This window comes from Populus trichocarpa, chromosome 10 (assembly GCF_000002775.5).
Source record: "Populus trichocarpa isolate Nisqually-1 chromosome 10, P.trichocarpa_v4.1, whole genome shotgun sequence".
NCBI lineage: Eukaryota > Viridiplantae > Streptophyta > Magnoliopsida > Malpighiales > Salicaceae > Populus > Populus trichocarpa.
This window is the reverse complement of record NC_037294.2, coordinates 12,114,906-12,136,952: the sequence shown is the minus strand read 5'-3', so window position 1 is coordinate 12,136,952 and position 22,047 is coordinate 12,114,906. Positions and strand designations below refer to the sequence as shown.

The 22,047-nt window shown below is 34.6% G+C and overlaps 2 protein-coding genes and 1 long non-coding RNA gene across 6 annotated transcripts; 1 reads left to right on the top strand and 2 right to left on the bottom strand.

Annotated features, from left to right (window-relative positions):
- Positions 1 to 306: 306 nt before the first annotated feature.
- LOC7459075 (uncharacterized) lies at positions 307 to 6,243 on the bottom strand. Of its 2 annotated transcripts, none has more exons than XM_024609458.2 (6): positions 5,888 to 6,243; positions 5,512 to 5,644; positions 4,668 to 5,225; positions 3,382 to 3,874; positions 2,675 to 2,756; positions 307 to 697 (listed from the first exon to the last, which is right to left on the bottom strand). In XM_024609458.2, the coding sequence occupies exons 1-6, from the start codon at positions 5,915 to 5,917 to the stop codon at positions 494 to 496; spliced, it is 1,500 nt and encodes a 499-aa protein (XP_024465226.1). In that variant the 5' UTR covers positions 5,918 to 6,243; the 3' UTR covers positions 307 to 493. The 2 variants fall into 2 exon arrangements, with proteins under 2 accessions (XP_024465226.1, XP_002314738.1); XM_002314702.4 differs by having other exon boundaries at positions 4,668 to 5,300; positions 5,888 to 6,240.
- Positions 6,244 to 10,419: 4,176 nt separating this feature from the next.
- On the bottom strand, positions 10,420 to 21,520 carry LOC112328858 (uncharacterized). Of its 3 annotated transcripts, none has more exons than XR_002984081.2 (3): positions 21,320 to 21,486; positions 18,132 to 18,248; positions 10,420 to 10,642 (listed from the first exon to the last, which is right to left on the bottom strand). It is a non-coding gene; the product is annotated as an uncharacterized LOC112328858 (long non-coding RNA). The 3 variants fall into 3 exon arrangements; XR_002984080.2 differs by lacking the exon at positions 10,420 to 10,642 and adding an exon at positions 13,973 to 14,205; XR_002984079.2 differs by lacking the exon at positions 10,420 to 10,642 and having other exon boundaries at positions 15,651 to 18,248; positions 21,320 to 21,520.
- On the top strand, positions 14,004 to 21,060 carry LOC7459074 (protein TOM THREE HOMOLOG 1). Its single transcript, XM_002315788.4, has 11 exons — positions 14,004 to 14,168; positions 14,341 to 14,431; positions 14,532 to 14,584; positions 14,694 to 14,786; positions 14,865 to 14,936; positions 16,582 to 16,654; positions 16,749 to 16,794; positions 18,223 to 18,286; positions 18,600 to 18,653; positions 19,758 to 19,835; positions 20,565 to 21,060. The coding sequence occupies exons 1-11, from the start codon at positions 14,004 to 14,006 to the stop codon at positions 20,655 to 20,657; spliced, it is 882 nt and encodes a 293-aa protein (XP_002315824.1). The 3' UTR covers positions 20,658 to 21,060.
- Positions 21,521 to 22,047: the final 527 nt, after the last annotated feature.

Genomic DNA, 22,047 nt, shown 5'->3' with positions numbered 1-22,047 from the left:
GTATTCATCCCATGCACTGAGCTCCTCTAACGAATCCAAGACAACTTTATGAGGTAATTAAATTTTAAATGGAGAGGAGTGCTTCCATAACTCTGCAGGTAGGAAATTAATGAAATAAACCCATTAGTTAGTGGTTAGTGCTCAGAAGGTCAGCTCAAAAACTTTTAATGGCAGCCCCAAAGCCCCAGATACAATGCCCTTGCAGTTAGTAATAGAAAATTTTGTCGAATCATAAATACCCGTCATTGAGGATATCAGAGTAAATGAAGTGAGAGAGAGAGAGAGAGTGAGAGAGAGGCACGTTAGTAGAGCAATCAGGGAACACTTCATTTTAGATCTACTAGTTCATTACAATTCTTACAAAGTAGAAAAGCATCTTAGTTTTCAAGGACCGGCTCCTGTGCACAAAGGATGCAAGATAAAGTAAATGGTGGGTTAGAACAAAAAATCTGAAAAGTGAAGACTACCTCACTTGAGTAATGTGTTTCAGGCTTCAACCACAGCAACCACAAAAGGTAAATGAGGAAGGCACACGACCAGTTCTACGAATATACTCTGCTTGTTGCTCAGTTTTTGCAGCTCGCCTGTTTCTCTTGGCTTCTGCAGCTGCTCGCTTCTCCTCAGCCTTGTGCCTTGCTGCTGCTAATTTGTTCATCAGCCTATCTTGAGCCTGGCCCCTTATCCTTTCAACCTCAACCTGAAAGCAGAAGAGTCAGGATTAACTGTTGACAATGGGAATATCATTGGAACTAACATGTTTGCTTCCCAATGAGATGAGTTCTTGTATATACAGCAGTCAAAGGCAGTGGTGAAGCTGGAAGAATTTTTTTGAAAGGGGCCAATACAAATTTAATACAAGGTTTTTCTGAAAACTCCAAGGCATAAGGCGGGTTAGGGAAACTTGGAATTCTCGTGAACTAATGACATGGAGGCCATGTTCATCACAGTGGACAGAACAACAATTAGAAATGAAGAATAAGGAACTCAATTCTCGATACGCCGCAGTATCAGCAGCACAAAACGCATGGTGCACAGGCCATTCAGGGCAACATCACAAAATTAGTGTGCAAACTTCCTGGGATCCTAACTATCTTAACATGATGATATTGAAATGTGAAAAATTGATTTATAAGAAATTGTAGCTAGAAAAATGCATAAAAAGAGAGGCATAGCCCGCCACTAATGTTAGTGGGAATGCTCGGTACAGGCTCCCACATATCTCACTGCACCTCTTAAGAGATACAATTGAGCAGAAATTTGTAAGAAGACACAGAACACACACCAGGCACAAACAAATACATAATCATATGCACGCTCCCACACAAACACTGTTGACACTTCAAGGATATGTAGAAATTACTAGAGTAAATTCAAGCACCTACTTGTCAAATGCTAGTTACAACAAAGAAAATCAGAGAGGTGCAAAAACACCATACTCCATACATATCACCTACTTGCAAGCTTCGAATCACAATAGATGCACTACCATAGCTTGCTACACCTATCCAGCACGCTTATTGTGATTGTGATATATGAATGGCACACCTTCTATAGCAAATAGATAGGATGTCGTGGGGACTGAAACAATTTGCAGCCCTTCATTTGTATTCAGAGTAAGTTCCACATTATATATTGGAGGGGCATTGGATCTATAATTTATCAAGCACAAACTTCTAAAGGAATTTGGCTATCGCTACACTGTGTCAAATCAAGCCAAACTCTCGAACTTGCATTGGAAGTTCCTTTTCCAACATCAAATAAAAAATCTACTTCCATCTCATCATGTTTTATACCCTTCCTCTCATTCCACTCACAAAAATTTCAAAAAACGTCAAAGCTTTACTTTCTAAACATGTGCTACATCTTTGGTCGCTGAAAACTCAGATGTGCAATTCGATCTTTGCCTACACCAAAATTTCAATAAGAGGAAGGCAGTATAACACAAAGAACTTAATGTTGTAGCCTATCTCTAGAGAAACCATTTATATTACGATTCTAAATATAAACAACACTTTAAGTTCACATTACCAAATTTGTCAAAGTTCATTTCATTTCCTTTGAAATATCTATTCAAAGCAAACTTGGACAAACTTTGGTAATAAATAACAGAATTGCACCTGTTTTGCTTCTGATTATGTATTTGAGTTCAAATACTATACAAGTTAAAAGCCAAGAAAGTGAACATATATGGATGGACTCATTAACCATGCTTTAAGCTTTTGGGTTTAAGGCACTGTATCATGTTATCAACGCTCCACATATGGCTCGTGCAAAAAGACTTCCCTGTGATCATCCCCAAAACAATTCTGATAATGCAACTAGTCAAAACCACTAGGAGGCTATATGATCAAACAAATCCCGAGGGCAACAATAGAAAATGGTCCAAACCACAAGGGTTTTTTCAGAAATCTCCTCCTTCTACACACATAGAAGCAAGTTGCATACTAACAGGATACAAAATCATGTATCAGCACTTGGTGATCTTCAAGATGTTCGAAATTCAGTAGCATATGCCTATGACCTCTTATATGAAGGAAGGCTTCTATGCTTTTTTATGCACCCAGCATCTTTCCCTTCCCTACACTTCTAAGCCAATTTTTTAAAAGGTAAAAGAGAATTAAAAAGAAAAAGAAAAAACCTTCGCTACAATAGAGCAGAAGAAATTATCAAATACCTCGATTTTCCTCATCTCAGCTTCTGTTTTTGCTTTTTGATGATTCTCCCATGCTTGAATTTTCATCTCTTCACGTTTAAACCTGAAGAATTTGCAAGTATTCCTCTTCAAACCGTATATTGAAAATTACTAAGCAAGTATTACCCAAGTAAAAGTACGTCCTTTATATAGATTAATGGCCTGAAAATCTAGCAGACTGGACTGGAAAAGTGTAAACTTTTCAGATAAATCTATTTCCTTGCTTGGCAAACATTATCTATCCCATAGGGATTTCTACAAGAAAAGCATGGTAAATACTTTCTGGGGGCCCACGAGGAAATGTACTGTTTAGCTTCTTCTGGAGTAAGCAAAGCATATCACATTGGACGTCACCAAAGTATTCTTTCACCTAAACCTCGTTTAAGATATTCCACAAATTTCTATGTTGTCCAACAGAAATACATCCACCTAATTTCTATTGTATGTGTATAACTAAAGTTATGCCATGTCAAGTAAAGGGTGAAGATCAGTCACATTACGTAACTTACTAGAATCCATTATGTTGAGCAATTTATACCATGTCAGGTTTCAAAACTTGAAATGCATACATAGTATGATGTGTGCTTATATGTTAAAGATGTCATGTTATAGGTCAGTAATAAGAAAATAAGAGGGGATAAAAAGGAAAGGAAAGGAATTTTTTAATTAATGGCTTATAGTGAAAATACCTGGCTGTGTACTTGGCTTTCTCTGCCTCCTCCCATGCTGCTGCACGTGTTTCAATCACATTTTTACTCTGTTGATCAGCTCCTATAGTTTTCAGTGAAGTGGATGCATCCTTATCCTCCTCCTCTTTGCTAGCCCAGGCTGCAATGTTCTTTTTACCTAGCTGTGTCCCCAGAACCATTATTTCTCTTCTGGTTTTCATTTGTAGCTCCTTTTCAGACAATTCCTTGTTTGGATTTTGATGGTCATTGAAAGGATTTGATGGAGATGAAGTCGGTGCAGCTCTGCCAGGAGTTGATGGCCTAGAAGAAGTTGGACTAAGAATTGGTGTTGTTGCCCTCACTGGAGTTCCTGTCCTGGAAGGCTCTTGACTAGCAATAGGAGTCATTTCCGTACCCATATCTCTCATTGATACAGATCGAGCAGTTGAAGGAGGCGGAATAAATGTAGTTGCACTGTGTATGGTCAAAGATGAATCATGCCTGCTGAGACTGACTGCAAGAAAAAAACAAAAAGAATATGACATTCGTTCTTCAAATATTATTTGGTACGAGAGTATGCATGGATGAGATAAAAAAATGTCACAATACTTTCTTCTAGTCTGAAGGATGTTAACATAAAAAACCGAAGAACTAAAAACCCAACACTTTTCAGACTTTCTACAGATGCACGTAATACTAGTTTTGTTTTTTCTCCATATTTTCATGCTTGTACTGAAATGAAAAAAATATCAATTTACTATAGAAGAATATTGAATCTATCAGTTTCTACCAAAAACTTATTATGAAAAACAAAAGGAGGCTAGACCCATTATCTCTAGCAGCATCGTCACATCATACAGCCAAAGACAACTCCAATTTAGGAGAATTTGTTATGGAACCCGGAAAAATAATTTAGGGGAGAAATTGAAATCAGAACCATGCTCCCAACCAAATTAAAAATAGGCTTAACAAAGTGCAGCTATACCACCTTCTTGCTCTCATCCATAAATTTTTTTGGTTTCACAAGATCCCTTATCCAACTACGTTTAACAACTAACATAGTGAATCACCCAATTATCAAATTAATATACCATGAGATCATTACTGGTTTCACAAGATCCCTTATCCAACTACGTTTAACAACTAACATAGTGAATCACATTTTAATGTGTTGCAGAATAGAAAGTGCAAGCACTACAGAGCACAAAATAAATTACTTGCAGAACAAGAAGCAAAACACAAATACTGTATCAATTGCAGAGCATGATTAAGCATATGAACCAAACTCAGCAACGATTATTTCTTACTAGCTGATTGTCCAACAGAATTCTCAATCATAAGCACAGGCTTTCCATAAGAATCTGCTATTGGGTATGAATCAGCCTCCCAACTTTTAAGTTTTTGTACACCAGTTTCCTTCTTAGCTTGACTAGTATCAACCCGTTTCGTATCCGGTTCTTCAAATGTAACCACCTTTTGTTCTGGAACTTCTACAACAACCTTGGTAGAAGGTTGCCGACTCAGAACATTACCCATCCTCCGCAGTCCTTGTCCACCTTGCACCTGAGCCTGCCCTGTTTTAGGCAGGTTCCAAGTGGGGCTTGCAATCCACTTCTGGGCATCATCCCATTTCGATGGTGCTGGTTTTGAGAATGGAGCATTTGAGAATGGAGCAAGGGGCACTCTTTGTGGGGCCCGCTCAGCCTTCTGAAAATCAAAAATCGAGGAGGGCATAATTGCAGTATCATGACCACTGTCGTAATCTAAAGATTGGACTTCCTGGCTCCTAATTCTTGAATTGGCAAAAGAGTGATCCTTCAATCTACCACCATCACTAACCATCTGTGATGCAGACCTGGAATCAACTGTAGCTGAAGTAAAGTATTCGGGAAGTACACTAACAACATCTACATCTTTGCAATTATCAGAACTGCTACCACCTACACACATTATGAGATATTGATTCAAGTTTGCTCTGAAATCTTCCGTTCTTATAAAATAACAAATGCAGAAACATAATCCAATTGGATCCCTTAATTACATCTTTAACGCCTTGCCTAAACCCCCCCACCCCTTTCCAAGAGAAAAAGAAAACAAATCACAGACAGAAATATTAGAGAATAAAAAAAGGGGGAGAGGCCTTTTGCCTACCAGTTTCATCAAGATGATTAAGTTGAGATCTGAAGGCGTAAGCAGATTCAAGTTCTTCTTCTTGTTGCTTTCTCCTCTTTTCCACTCCCAACAACATACTTCTCAGTTTCCCAGGCGACAATCCTCCTCCTCCCTAATTTCCACCCCAAATTACAACTAAATCAGTAATACGAATCTTTCCTTTTTTTCTCAAAAAAAAAAAAACACAACTGTTGGGTTTGGCGTTAATGTGTATGAAAGATCAAAGGCTGAGAGAAAAGACAGATCATTATTTTTTTGAAAAGGAAAATGTAAGAAACTAATAAAATACATTGGGTGAAGAGAGAGTAATGGAGAAAGAAAGAAAGAAAGAAAATGATGATGAATTAATAAGTACCTGAGGCTTTTCGATCCTTTCGTAATCCATTGATTCTTAACGCTAAGCTATTTCAGGCAAAAATCATACTGTTTGGTACATTGTGTGTGCTGTTTGCCTTCCTGTGCTTGCTTTGGCTTCTCTTCTGTTTCTCAGGCTGGAGAGCGAGGAGTCATTTCAGCTGACGAATGTCGGAGTTTGGACCTCTACTCTGAAGTAGACGGAAAAGCAAGTAGGGCAGCCTCTGCAAAAAGAGTATACCACACTGTACTCTACACAGTGTCTGTTTTCCCTGGGATTTTTTTTGGACTCTGGTCAAAATATAGAGACACTTTTTAAGAGTTTTTTCTGGCAAAAAGTATTTTCGATGTGCACTGCGACCTGCATCTTATTTTGCTTTGCTACATGTTCGACCTGTATTGTATTTTTCTTTGAATTTTTTTTGGAATCTGGTCAAAATATACACTCTTTTAAATAGTTTTTTTCCCTTATTAACATAATAGCAAAAGGTATTTTAACTAGCATAGTTGACGAAATATTTCTTAATCTAATACAGTCAAGGTAATTATACATGTATTATTTATTTATACACGCATGTGCGTGACTATTCGGAGTTTTGATTTTTTTTTTCTTATTTTATTTATCTTTTTATTTTAAAATATATTTGAGATTATAGTAGCGGTGATTGTTCAAATTATTTTTTATTTAAAAATATATTAAAATAAATTTTTTTATTTTTTAAAAATTATTTTTCACATTAACACATTAAAATAATTTTAAAATATATAAAAAACTTATTTAAATTTAAAAACAAAATTAAAATTTTTAAAATTACAATTTACACCCCATTCCCAGGCACTTTCCCTCCTCTCAAGCACTGCTCGCAACCTCACTCACTCGATCTCTCCCTTCACCGTGACAAACCTTGGTTCTCTCTCTCCATTGTTGGGGTTAGATGGTTTGGGGAGATGTTAAAGGAACGTTTGGGAACGCGGCTGCGGCTGCGTTCCTAAAAAAATTAAATTTTTTTTTATTAGAATTTAATATGATTTATATGTTTTGGATCGTTTTGATGTGCTGATGTCAAAAATAATTTTTAAAAAATAAAAAAACATCATTGACATGCATTTTGGCACGAAAAGTTATTTGAAAAGCACCCGCAACCACACTGCCAAACACGCTCTAAGACCTTTTAGCCAAAAACCAACATATGTTCATGGGTTCTAACAAAATGAGTTAGATTCACATTAGTATACGCGCTAACTCAATTATTCAATTTGCTTAATGTAAATTTATTTTTGGGTATGAATTTTTTTTTTTAATATATGTATGTTATACTTTTTTTTTTTTTTTTTTTTATTATCGTGGATGTCCGGGCCAGCTTGCGCGCACCTCGACTAATCCCACGGGCCCTGAAGTTATATGTATGTTATACTTTGATATGTGATGTGGATATCATACACTAGTGAATTAATAAAAAAGAGCTTCTTCATCATGCTTGATGACAGTAATTTATGTCTGGCGGTCATTTCAATGTACTAATTTGTTATTGTCAAATTGCATTATCTTGATTGAATAATGCGGCGATTTGAAGTGACACTAGTGACATCACCCGTGCAATGTGGTGATTTTTTTATTTACATAAAAAATTTAAAAAAATTTAAAATCTAAAAGTGTTAGGTTTTTCTATAAAATTATACCCGGAGTTTTAGGTTTGGCTGCAACGCCTGATCTAAAAGTAATATTTATAATATCAATAATAACATTAAACTTGCATGACCCAAGTTTAAGTGAGCCTGACTGCAATACCGGACCCAGGAATATTAGATGTACGTTTGACTATAAGGTCGTGTCATAAAAGTGTGATAATTAAATAGATTAATTAAAAAAAACCAAGAGGAAAAAAAAACTAATGAAGAAAAAGAAAAAAAATCTAAATTAATTGGGTTAACCCTTCAAATCAGGTTAACCCGTAAAACTTGGGATTCGCGTCATGAAAGTTTGATAACTAAATAAAAAAAAATTGACGGGTTTACCCATAATTAATTGGGTTAACCCATAAAACCAAGTTAACTCGTCAAGCTCATGATAGGTGTCATGAAAATTTGATAATTAAATAGAAAGAAATTTAACATTAACAAACTAAATTAAACGAAAAAAATTAATTAAAAAAAATTGGGTTAACTCGTCAAACCAGGTTAACCCATCAAACCCAGGATCCGTATCAAGAAAATCTGGTTACTAAATAAAAAAAATTTAACATTAACAAACTAAATCAAACAAAAAAAATTCATTAAAAAAAACAGTTCTATAATATAATATAATATAATATATTAATAAGGGAAGCTACAGTAGTTTCCGTACGCCTTTTAGAGTATTACTTAATGGTGGAGAATGGTGCTCTACTAACAATAAATAACATAAGTGTATATTTATTTTTATATCTTAAAGGTATTTTTTAAAAAAATTTATTTTATTTATTTTAAATTAATAATTTATTGATGTTTTCATATCATTTTAATGCATTGATATAAAAATAATTTTTTAAAAAATATCATTTTGATATATTTTCGAGTGAAAAATACTTTGAAAAACAAATGTAATTACACTCTCAAACGAGCTTATATATAAAACTTTTCAAAAAACTTCAATTAATCACTCATAATTCTGAAATGTATTTAATATTGTAATAGTTTTTGTAATTATGATTTAAAAAAATTAATATAAAAAAATTTATAAATTATAACTTTTTTGAATTAAGATTTTTAAAATAATTTTTAAGTGAGATTCATGTAAAATTTAGATGTGTTAATTAATTAAATATTTTTTAAATTGTGATAGGAAAAAACACAATTTTAGACTAATCTCCCCACATTACCAAAAACACCCGTGGTCTTTTTTAAAGCGTCCTAGTTAATACAATTATTTACGGAGGACAAATCAATATCTTGATGTAAATCAATCAAGTTTCCTCGTTCTATCTGCCACGTATATAGGGAGCAAAACGGTGATTTTGCCTCTCGTTTCCATCTAGATACACATTTTCATCCTTGCGTCAAATTTACTGGGTCTGGAAAAGGGAAAAAATCAGCTTCGAGTCCGGAGATTTCCAATTTTTTTTTTAAAAAAAAAACTGTATTTTTTATATATAGTTGCAAGGTTCATTGACATCTTTTTTTTTTTCAAAAAAAAAATATAATAATTGATACCAATTTTTTACCAGTGTCATTATACCTGATCTTACAAGAGATGGACAAGCAAAATTTAGCGTGTTTCGTGTTGTTTTTTAAAGTATTTTTTACTCGGAAATGTATTAAAATAATATTTTTTTATTTTTTAAAAATTATTTTTGACATCAACACATTAAAATGATCTGAAAATACTAAAAAAATATTAATTTAAAGTAAAATATAAAACAAAAAAATTTTAAATATTTTTAAAATATAAAAACAAACCGGACAGCTGGCATAGCTAAAGCAACGCTAATTCTAAATCCCATCGCAGATTAACAAAAATATATCTTGTTTAAGCAAGCATTATAGTATACAAAACATGCCATTACACAGAAAACAACAAAATGTGAAAATAATGATTGATTGAGGGGTTCCATTGCTGCTTTGTTGAAGGTGCATGTTACTAACAGGAACCTGTCGTCTCTATGAACGACAAACTTTCCACCTCTCTCTTTAATATATTCATGTCTAAATTTTTAATTATCTTTGATCAGAAATGGTGTTTGGAAGTGTTATAATAGTTATTTTTTAAAGTGTTTTTTTGTTTGAAAATATATTAAAATAATATTATTTTATTTTATAAAAATTATTTTTAATATCATCACTTCAAAATAATTTAAAAAATATATATAAAAAATAATTTAAATAAAAAAATCCAAATTCTTAAAAAATACCAAATCAAACATGTTCCTAAACTGGGGCTGCATGTGGCCAAGACTATCGTAATAGGCCCTGCTTGAGGGGAGAGCTCCGGTGGGCTTTTGAGCCTCAAATACATCCACTGTGGTGGTTTTTTATGTTATCTACCTAATTATTTCAAGTATATTAATGTAATCCTGTAAATTTTACTAAACACTTTTCTCAATCCTCGCAACTGTCACATACTCTTTGTAATAACATTTCAACCGAATTTTAAAAAAAAAATTAGCTTAAAACTTTTTTTTTAATTGATTTGATATGATATTAAAAATAAATTTAAAAATAAAATAAAAATTATTTTGATATCTTTTCAAGTAAAAAAACATTTTAAAAAGCAACCGCAATTATTTTTTTAAAATATTATTTTTGAACCTGATTAAAAATATAATAGAGATTGTTTTTAAAAATTTTTTTAACTTAAAAATATATTAAAATAATATATATTTTATTATTATTATTTTAACCCCGTAGCATGAAATTTAGTGAAAATCATCACAAGCTTCTTCACATGCTTGGACGATACTGAACCTTGGCCTCGGGGGTTTCAGGTCTCACAAATTACGATATCATGTCTTCAAAAGATCAAAAGATTTGATCGGGGCAAAGTATACCGGCGGCCACTTTTTTCCAGCACAGGATAAACAGATTTTAATTCCTCCTTAATACTCTACAAAACGTACAATCTGTATGTTGTTGCTTACAATTCAATGAATTTATCTCCTGCAGTCCTACTCTCTGACCTCGAGTAGAATTTGGTTTACACGTAGGAAACAGTAATAAAAATCATAGTCTTCCTCGACTTCCAATTTCACGAACCACTGTGCCTTTTCTTGTACTAGAAAATCTGCTGACAAAAAGAATAGTCCAGAAATTGATGTATAAACAAATTAATTACACATTTACCAACGAACATTACGTTCTTTAGAATAACTCCCACTGCATCCATGTCGAGCCAGGAACTAAAATTTCTTTTTAATTGGAGCTAGTAATGTAAATATGAAACATTTAAAAAAAACTAGTAACAAAATTCGAACTAGAAGTCGAGGCTAGTATCGTAGTTAAGAACTTAAGAGGGGCAAAAAATAAAAATAATATTTATAGATGCTCAAGCTTGTGAAATGTGAACCCTCTCTCTTTCTAAGAAACAAAAAAAAAAATGAAAATGAAATAAACAAGTACAAAGGTACCAAAAAGCAGCCAAGAATCAGGCGGCATCAGCATGGTAGAAGAGTCAAGCAGCACCCGATGTTGAAAAAAAAAAAAAAACAAAGAAACCATGGCCAAAACACCAAAAAGCATGTGACACACCTAAAAGAGTGGTCAGAATAATTTTTTTCAGACTCTAAACTCTCGGCCAAAAAAAAAACATCATATGCCTCAATTCTTCTCCCCGACATAATTAAAAAATCAACACACGTTATAATTTATCAAGGTTAACTAAATATAAAAATCACTCTAGCTAGTTGACACATTTATAACGCTTGTGGACAGGATTATCACCAAAATTACCTTAACTCATAAACAAGCTTGAAACGCTCGAAAATAGACCTGCCTCCCTAACTACATACCCACATTCATGATAAACAATCTCATACCTTGGAAAATATGTCCATGTATGTGCAATAAACTAGCGTGCTATGAGAAGATACCATCTCATTCAAGTATCTAGACCAGTTATGGGATGTTGTTTCATAAATAGTTGATCTCTCGTAGCATTTTAAGGATCTAGGCAAGTTGCGTGAATTACCAATCATTTCCCTTTTCATTTACTCTAACAACTAATTTAATGCAACTCGTCACCGGTACCAACACAATCTAGGATGTTTCGAGGTAGGCCAAATTATCATATTACCCAATAAGGGCAAAACATCCTAACCATGTTAGAGCAATATAGTGGGGCCTGCACCTAGTGGCGGAGGTAGGGGCCCCGACCCCTCTAAGAAAATGTTTTTTTTTTAGCCCCTCCCTTAACAATGTTTATAGTTTTAGTAGTAAAATAACTGAAATCTTGGCCATTTTAGAATAATTCTTTTAATTTGACCCCCCTTAATTTTATTTTCTTACTCTACCCCTGCATGCACCAACCACTAATCATTCCCCTCCTAGTATACAAACGACCCTGATAATATCAAGTTCTTTGTGTGTAACATCTATATAATCTATTGATACACAAAATACATATTATTAACACCTAGATAAAAAAGATACATTATTAAAAAATTAATGTGTTATTTAAAATTTATTAAAATTTATTATTACTTAAATCCTATATGTAATTTGCCTCGAGGTGTTAAGCTCGAACATATTATTGCCTCAACTCTATGAACATCCGATATAAAGATGCTCTTGTAAGTAAAGCTATATTAATTTACATTTAAAGTTTTAAGTTAGTACTTGAAATATAATTAATTATCATAAATAAAGTAAATTATTTGATGGAAAATATTTAAAATAATTATATTTCTCCAATAGTAGATAATTAGTTGCTTGTCTCCTCATTTTCATACATGTTTTGCATGACTGTCGGTATAGATGTGTAAACATGCCCCAAGCCATAGTTAGAAATGGACTAAGAGCGTGTTTGGCAGTGTGGTTGCGGGTGTTTTTCAAATAACTTTTCGTGCCAAAATGCATGACAATGATGTTTTTTTATTTTTTAAAAATCATTTTTGACATCAGCACATCAAAACGATCCAAAACATACAAATCATATTAAATTTTAGTAAAAAAAAAAATTAAAATTTTTTGGGAACGCAGTCGCAGCCGCGTTCCCAAACGTTCTCTAAAAGTCCTTGAACAATGTTAGGAAAAAAACTAGTATTACATTGCATGAAGTACTAGCAAAGATGAGCCCCTGAAACATGTGTATTATATATGCTCGAGCATACTTAACGAATTGATTCTTTGTCACGTCCACCAGGGGGTCTTGAAGTCAGTTTCCAACAATGTCAATTTGATGTGTTTTGCCTCTATAATCACCGGTTGGAGACATGCATCCCAATACTCAACCACATATATGATTTCCACAAACCGACCTTTTGCATCCTATCATTGGGACACTGTCTATCAAGAGGTCAATTAACATTGCGAGAGAGGGAAAAGCTTGTTGTGGTGGGGAGAGAGAGGAGGTGATCTTGCGGTGGCCAAGGGGGTATGTTGCGGTGGGGAAAAAGTGGTAGGGTTTTGGGCAGCGATGTGTTCGCAGGGGTGGTGGATGTGGGAATGGAGGACATGGAGGGGAGGGGAGGGTTATAACCCGGGCAAGTTAAGAGTAAATTCATAAGTTCAACTTAGTTGTATTTTTTTTTAACATAGGGCTCCAGCCCCAGCAAGAAAGTGGATTAATTAGACCCGGTCGACACTAAGATTGTGGATAATCAATGTAAGATTTAACGTGTAATTATTTATTAATCCTAGAAGAAGAGTAAATTCATAAGTTCAACGGAGTCATAATTTTTTTTAACATAGGGCTCCAGCCCCAGCAAGAAATTGGATCAATTAGACTTGATATACTAGGTAACGGGTATTTAAGAATATGATTGTTGTTACTTTTTAAAATATATTTTATTCAGAAATATATTAAAATAATATTTTTATTTTTAAAAATTTATTTTTAATATCAGCACATCAAAATAATTTATAAACACTAAAAAAATATATTAATTTAAAATAAATAAATAATTTTTTTTAAATACTTTTAAAATAAAAAACAAAAGAGTTTATTAATTGCGGATAACCAAACGTAAGATTTAGCGTGCAATTATTAATCCTAGAAGAAGATATATGAGTTGGAGGCACGTGGTGCGGGCGAAGAGTGCCAAATCAGCCGAAGCTTAGAATGACGCGTCTTAAATCCAAAAACTCATCCAAATACCATCGGCGACAGCCAGTGCGGTACAAGGCGTATTTTCCAGAAAAAAACCTCCTAAAATCAATCACCTCTATTCTCCCACCTATTTTCTCTTTTCTTTTCTTTTTTTGTCGGCGGTTTTTCACTATAATTTTCTTTATAGCAAACTTCTTCTTAATAAAAACAAAAATAATCCGAAAAAACGAAACAAAATAACGTGATCAGATTCCATTCTCAGCTCCTAACAAGAATTAATCAAAGAAAAAAAAAGAAAAATCGAGTTGCTTATTTCCTTCTCCTTTTCAATTTGATTTAAAAAAAAACAATCGGCATAAATCAATATCTCCGTGGAGTAATGGATAAAGGCAGCAGCGGAGCAGAAATGGCCGGGACGGTGATTTCTTTCAAATTGAAAGAGGCCTCGAGCTGGTGGCACGATATTAATGAATCACCGTTCTGGCAAGATCGCATCTTTCATGTCCTGGCCGCCCTCTACGGTCTCGTCGCCGCCGTTGCTTTTGTACATTCGCCACACCTTCCTCTCTTTTTGTTAATGTCTGTATTAAATTAGCACCATGTCATCTATCTTTTGTTAATCTATACACGCGAATGATGAGTTTTAGGAATTTCTAGGGTTTTAAATTGATGGATGGAGAGGCAGGGAATTTGAATTTGTTTGATTGTATTTTTAGATTCAATTGATAAGGATACAATTGAGAGTTCCGGAATATGGCTGGACTACGCAGAAGGTTTTTCATTTTCTCAACTTCCTCGTGAATGGGGGTTTGTATTTCAATATTCTCAAAGCAAACAAATATGCTTTCCATTGTGATTTTATCATGTTATGTTGACTGAGGTTTCTTCGTCTTCTTCTATATGGCAGTTCGATGTCTACTATTTGTTTTTCGCCGGAATGTAGAAAGCATCCATCCACCGGTATGGGGGTGCTCGACTTTTACATCTCTCTCTCTCTCTCTCTCATTTATAACTTAATTGGTTTACAATGGTTACTTATCGGTAAACTTGATAATTTCTGTTACTCAAGATTTTCCAACATATCCTCCTGGATTTCCCAAGTCTGGCATTCTTCACCACATATGCGCTTCTGGTTCTGTTCTGGGCAGAGATTTACTACCAGGTTGAGTTTCACTGGCAGTTCAGTTTATCAATTTTATGTTTGGTTCAAATCTGTTATGACTTGACATATTTTAAACAGGCACGTGCGGTATCTACTGATGGACTCAGGCCAAGTTTCTTTACAATTAATGCGGTGGTTTATACCATTCAGGTGAATTTTCTTTCCATATTTTTGCTATTAATCCAGGTGAGGGGTTGAAAGTCAAATTCTTTCTATGTGAAAGCTAGTAAGCTTCATTCAAGGAATGTTATGTACTGTAATATTGTTGCAGTTTTTCTCCCGTATTTAGCTAATCTTTTCAAATGTTATTGAAGTGTGTGTAAAGGTTAAACCCTTAACCAGGAATGTTCTTAAGATGACCTCACAGTAACTTTGTATATACAAGATAGTGCAATTTAGATTATTTGGATGACCAGTGTAAATACTTCTTCTTTTCCATGCAAAGGCGATACTTTTCTTCTTTACCTTATTTGCCAAAGTGCCGTTTAATTATTAATGTTTTAATTATTCAGAATCAGATACATGAAAAAAATAATTGAGGTTTCCATTTCTCATCCCATTAGTGGAACGAGTGTCCCATCTGGAGATGCCTTTCTGGTTTTACATCTTATGTTGGGATATAAGCTATAACCTTTGTCCGATGCCAACTGCTTGATGCAGTAGAAGCTGTAAGATAAACTAGGACATTGGGTGTGTTTGCATCAGCAAGAATTTGAGGCTATTATGGCTGATTTCAATTTTGTTGGGCTTGGTAAAGAAAAAGTACTCAGAAGAATTCAGAGCATTTGTTGTTTTACAGGCTAAAAATTACTGAAGGGCTGAATTAAAGCAATAAGAAAACTAAACTTTGCAAAGAGCAGGAAATAGAAGGGGAGAATAGAAAATAATCTTTATCAGTGGTTTCCAGAAAAATCTTTATCATATTCTTTGCCACTGAATCTGTGAAATGATGCATCAAACATCCACATGGTATGGCTGTATGCACTGCAGGCCAATTGCTAATTGCTTTTACACACAGTTGCATTCTCTTTCAAAGGATGCTTGTATAAGCCATAATAAAATGCTACAGTTTCTATATAGAGCCATGATGTGAAATAAAAAAGCTAGTGGTTTACAAGCACCTAGCTCAGGAAAAAACTTCTAAATGCATACCTTACTGGCTTCTAGGTTCCTCCAAAGAGAATTTCAAAATTGCCCGGTTTCTCGTTGTTTGCATATTTAAGTACAACCACATGCTCCAGAACCTGACAACAATTTTCTGTTTCTTTTTTCTTTTATTCAAGTACTTTAAAAATTCACTTTGAAGTTTATGTAAGCAAGCTAGATTAAGCCATGGTAATTTTGTACTAACTTGCCATTCATTTCAACTATTATATCTGGCCATGGTTATGCCTGCGATAGCTTTTAGCTATTGCAAACCTAGTATAGCATGCTAGACTGTCCTATCAGCTGGTTTTCCATTGTCTGAAAATTCTGAGTTGGTGAAGGTCAATCATAATGACATGACATTTGCAGGCTCTTAACACCACTTTCCTTTGCATAGCAGCATTCCTAAGATTCGTTGAAGGATTGAGAATTTGGTGTGATACATTATGCACTATCTATTCATTATACTCTTTGAAGTTGTTCAGTCATTGCATGACTGTTTGCCAAATTCTTTGCATGCCCGGTGTCTGTTTGTTGGTTCTTTCTATGGGTACACTGGTTATTGCTGTATTGATCTCTTTGCAAATTGACCAGTATGATCCGCAACATATTAGCTTCAACTCTGATTCTTTGATTTAATCGATTCCAGATTGCTATGTGGTTGGTGTTGGCTTGGAAAACTATTCCAACTGTTGCCATCCTATCAAAGGTGTTCTTTGCAGGTTCTTTACTTTACACGCTGAACTTCTCTACATAATTGGTAATTCTCTAGTGGTAATTCAGACAATTTGTTCTTAACATTGATATCCTTGGCAGGTGTGTCTTTGTTTGCAGCTCTTGGTTTTCTACTCTATGGTGGAAGGTAATCCACTTTTGTTTTCTTATTGCATATATTCTTCATGCATGATCAAGATGAATACACGCAGCACTTCATATAGGGTGTCAGCACTAGGAAAAATTATAAATTGTATATTTTCACTCTGCAAATGCTATAGGCGGGCTTGGATTGAACCCCAAAGTATGCAAATGGCAACAGATTTGTTTATCAGAATACTATAAAGCCATGGACACCACTTTAATTTCCCAGTACTAAATTGCTGTCTATGACACTAAAAGTAGTGGATTTCCATTGGTTATGGTATCATTCTTGCATTGACACCAAATAGTGTCAGCTACTTTTGGTTTGGCAGTTTGGCCAATCCATTGCTTTAATCGGTATAGGTTCAGATATCCATTAAAATGCAACTGTTCAACTTGTCAACTACTATTTCCTTGTGACATCATTTCCATCTGGAAGTTTCAGCTCCATGTTAAATGACATGCCAAATCCATGACAATGCTGTGTCATTTTGCTATTCCCTTAACCTGGAATGAGGCTCAAAAGTAGATTTATTCCAGGTCTAAAATGGATTTGTAGTTAGCTGCTACTTTTTGGTGGAGGTTGGTTAGGTTGACAGCACCTTTTTTTTCTTAAAAGTAGAAAAGAACAGCCACTGGAGTTCTTATAAGATATATTTCATAGCAAGTGCCCACTGCAATTTATTTTGATCTGATGGAATGGGATTTTCGTCTGAGCGAGTTCTGGTGGAATTTTCTAATAAAGGGACCCTGCTGGAGCAATATTTTAGGCGTTTTGATTGTTGCTTAAGTTGTGCCAGTTTTTTCATGTTTCACTCTACTTGGTGGGAGTTCAGCCACTGCTCAGTAAATCATATTGGGTCATGGCAATCAGATGCTATCTGTATCCTATCCCACCTGCTATCTTTTTTGACTCTCCTGCTTCCTCTGGAGGAAGTGGGACACTAAACACATTCAAAAAAAAAAAAAAGGAGGGATGGGGATTCCTTCATCTCTGCTGCTGCGCTCAGATCTGGTTAGCAAGATCATCCGACTTTTCTATGATGTCTCCTGTTGTTATGATCCCCATGCTATTCATGTAGTGCATTTTGATCATCTTACTTCTAGGGTCAAGGTTCATAAACTGGATCCTTTATGAATCCAATCGTTGTTCTGTTTTTCATGAAGTGGGCTGAGATGAAGTGTTAGTTACTTGGGGCCACTTCAAAAGTCTTATGAGGATGCCAGCGGTTGCATACTTATCTATACTTATTGTGCTGTCTTTCTTCTAATTGCAATAGTTTGTGTTTGCGCAGTTATGCAATATGATGAACTTGTATGTGATAGCCTTTTAGCATGTACCTTTGATTTCTCTTTTTGCTTGGTTTTCGTTCTCCTAGAAGATACGCTTCTTATGTAAGAATCTGTACTCTGAATTGTCATCTTGTGGCAGGCTCTTCTTAATGTTGCAGCGATTCCCTGTGGAATCCAAAGGGAGGCGTAAGAAATTGCAAGAGGTAATTATATTAAGAAAGTGCTGTCCTGTAAATCTAGCAGCCAGAGTTTATGGCTCCATGATGTGTTAGACTCTCAGTTAACCAAAGTGTTTATTCAATGATTCAGATTAAACAAGATCCTCAAACTTAGATGTACAATCTAAACTCATTTAAATCTCTTATTATGCATCTACCCTGAGACTCCACAATCTAGGGTCGCCTGCTGTGGCAGGAAATATTTTCCTTTACGAACTATATGGTTTTCTTCTTTCAATACATTACTGTCCTCAGTTTTTCATTTATTGAGTGTTTTTTCTGTTTGGCTTCTGAACAGGTTGGCTATGTAACCACCATATGTTTCTCATGCTTCCTTGTTAGATGCATTATGGTGAGTTTATATTCATGTTTCTCCAGATCTCTTTTCTACCCTTGACTATATGGGAATTATGCCTTGTATTGGATATAGAAGTTTTAAAATGGTCAGTTAAGTGCTTACATGAGAAGGGGAATGCTAGCAGCAGTCACTTTGACAGCCGCTTGTGACACTCTCCCAGAATCAAAAGCCATGTTGCCAATAATTTATAAATGTATTACTGGAAACTGGTTTGAATATATATATATACATATACACGCGCGCACACACACATGTTTTTTAACGTTGTTTTCTTTCTGAGATATAAACTGTTGGCTATTAAATCAACATTTCTCCAAATCTGCTTTAAGATGCATCAACTTTCACAGAGACGATCAGTTTACAAATTAAAACCGCTAAATAACCTCGCAAATTAAGATGCATCATCGTTTCATTCAAGCTTAAACAATGAATCCAGCCTCCAAATAAGAACTATGCTAAAGTTCTTGTTGAGCATAATGAAACTTCAGATCAAACGGTGATGTTGAACTCAAAACTGAAAGTAAAATGAATGTTGTCGATTCCAAATAGATCCAGCCATGAAAAAAAAGAACTGATTTCTCTAATTGTAAAGTTCTTTTAAGGGAGAGGTTTGTAGAGAGATCAACCAAAGACAAAGAAACTTAAATAGTGGGAAATGTTTTTGGTCTGGGACATTGGAAGAAGATTAAAAGAAGCTAGGGATTGGGGAGGGAAAGAGTGGGAGTCTTGAGACAAACACAGAGGATTCATCCTTTTCTTTTCAATTTTCGTACTATTTTATTTTTAAGAGGGAGATAAATATGAATTGATCGATGTTTAACCAGTTGTGCCAATACCTTTTGCTATTCTTTTGCAACGTGGACTCTTATATTGAGCAAGTGTTCCTAGCAGTTGTCACCATGACTGCTGCTAGCATTCCTTTACATGAGAATTGGAGCCTATATTTCTGTTTAGCTATCCTAAATGACAATGTTTATTGTAAATTAGTTACCCCTGAAAGTCTCATTCATTTTGCTGAGACCTGAAGCTCAATTTATTCCATGTCTAGAACTGAAGTTTCTCTAACTATAGTTTGCACTGTATTTTCTTATGCTCCAGATGTGCTTTAATGCATTTGATAAAGCTGCAGACCTTGATGTGTTGGATCATCCAGTTCTAAACTTCATATATTACTTGGTAAGTTTGTGATGTGGTCACAAGTTTGTGGCATGTTTTGTTTATCAAAACATAATTTTTTTAAAAGGCTGTTCCATGATGGTTTCCCCACGGGATATGTAAAGTCAAAGGTGCAAACACACACACACGACATGGAGAAATTCTTGGATGCTTGCAATGTTTGCTGGTTTATGAATATAAGATATCTGGATCTAGATGTTGGGGTGTTTGAAAATGATATGAGTTTGGTATTCCTAAATGTACCTTGTTTGAATGATCAGCTTTGCTGGAATGTTTATATCAAATGGTACTTTTGAGGTGGCTTGGCATTATATCTGATTGTGAAAAATAATTTGTGAACTTAGAATTCTTTATGCTTTCAGAATTTGAATAGAATCATGGATGACAGCTGTGCATTCCTGGATATCTGAAGGTGGTTGTTAGAAGTTCTCGAAGAACAATGCTTATGATATGCCTTTGGTCCTAGGATTCATTATCTCATTGCCATCCTTTATATTATTCATTGATTCCTGTTTGAAGTGGACTTCTATGTCTTGGCTCTCTCATTCTTTATTTTTTCAATTTTTTTTGTTCTTTATCTAATTTTGTGAGTTTTGTATCTATGGCATGCTTTAGAGTACTGATTACATGGTTCTGCTGTTTATTTTTGCACTGCTCGCAAGTATAGTCTCTATCTACCTCTTAAGTGTGTGCTTTTGATTTGTCTGTATTTCAACGTTTTCTTTGCAGCTGGTGGAGATTTTACCTTCTTCTTTGGTTCTTTTCATTTTGAGGAAATTGCCTCCAAAACGTGGTATCACACAGTATCATCCCATACGTTAAAAGAATTGGAGGTAAGTGTATGATGGAATGGAATTCTCAAGAATGGCTTATATGCTTCCATTCACTTTGGAGATGCTATTGCCTATCATACTAAGACAAGACAAGGGATAGCCATAGTTGAGTTTTTGTTATATTGGAGTCTGCAAGCTAATTTTATGGGATGTAAAATGTCAATTGTTCATGGTAGGAGGCCATGGATGTGCTGAAAAATCATGACCTTCTAAGTACTTGACTGTGTTACAGTTAGTGTTCTAATCTGTGCTGGCTGCATGTCTTATGCTTGGTGCTCTGTTGTTTCTATAACTTTGCAAGCAACCACGCACAAGAAATAGTGGAAAAATTGTTTGTTGTGCCTTAGGCTTGTGCTGTTTCTTATACTGGACCCGTCAAATGTTCTTTGTTCTCTCCTAGTTTTGTGAGTGGATGGATGCTCTTTCCTAGGTCAAATCTTTTATAAAAAAAAATGTATAATTGTTTGTCCAAACAAAACAAGCATTAAAATCAAGCTAATTGCTCTAGAAAGTTGTAGTTATCAGACACAGATATAAATCGAGCTCATGGAAAATTTCAGTTTTTGAAAGTTTCATATATATATATATATGTCATGCAAATTCTACAAGAAGCATTCATGAAAATTATCTACAGCTGGGAAAAGAACAAACCTGGTAAATTTCCTGTGCAAGAACATGCCTCTGAACCGGGGAGACTCTCCTCACTTTTTCTCCATGCTCGGCTGTGATTCATTCATTAAGCTAAAAGATTTCCGTTCTGTTGAGTTTGGTCTCATCGAAAGGAGTTAATAGATTTATGAAGGTTGACTGGCAGATAGATGTCCGTTTGGTTTCAAGCTCTACCTATCTGGTCTTGGCAACATTTTGAATGGTAGGTTTTTAGTTATTTTCTTGGCAACATTTTGAATGGTAGGTTTTTAGCAACATTTACCGCTCATAAGATCCAACCAGGTTCACACGAGTGTGAATGTAGTCTAGAGCCACAGAAACGAGAAAAATCCCACTTGTAGAAAAAAAAAGAAAATATTAAACATGGTTGAGATCGTGAAAATAATTAAAAATGGTGCCAGGTTTAAAGGAAGCATGCTTATTTGGGGTAGGATGAGCAAATAGAATAATTGCATGGTGTCTATATAGAGAATAAAAATTTTCCTGCTTGTTAATCTGTATATGTATACATTGATTGAGTTGCAGTAAACCGCAACATGTCGTAATAACACAGTTTTGTAAACTCTCCAATCCCACCTTATGTACCTTCTAAATTAATTTTTTTTTTGGTATTTTCAATTGTTTTTATGTGCTAGTATTAAAAATAAAATTTAAAAAATAAAAAAATTATTATTTTAATATATTTTTAAGTAAAAAAATAATTTAAAAAA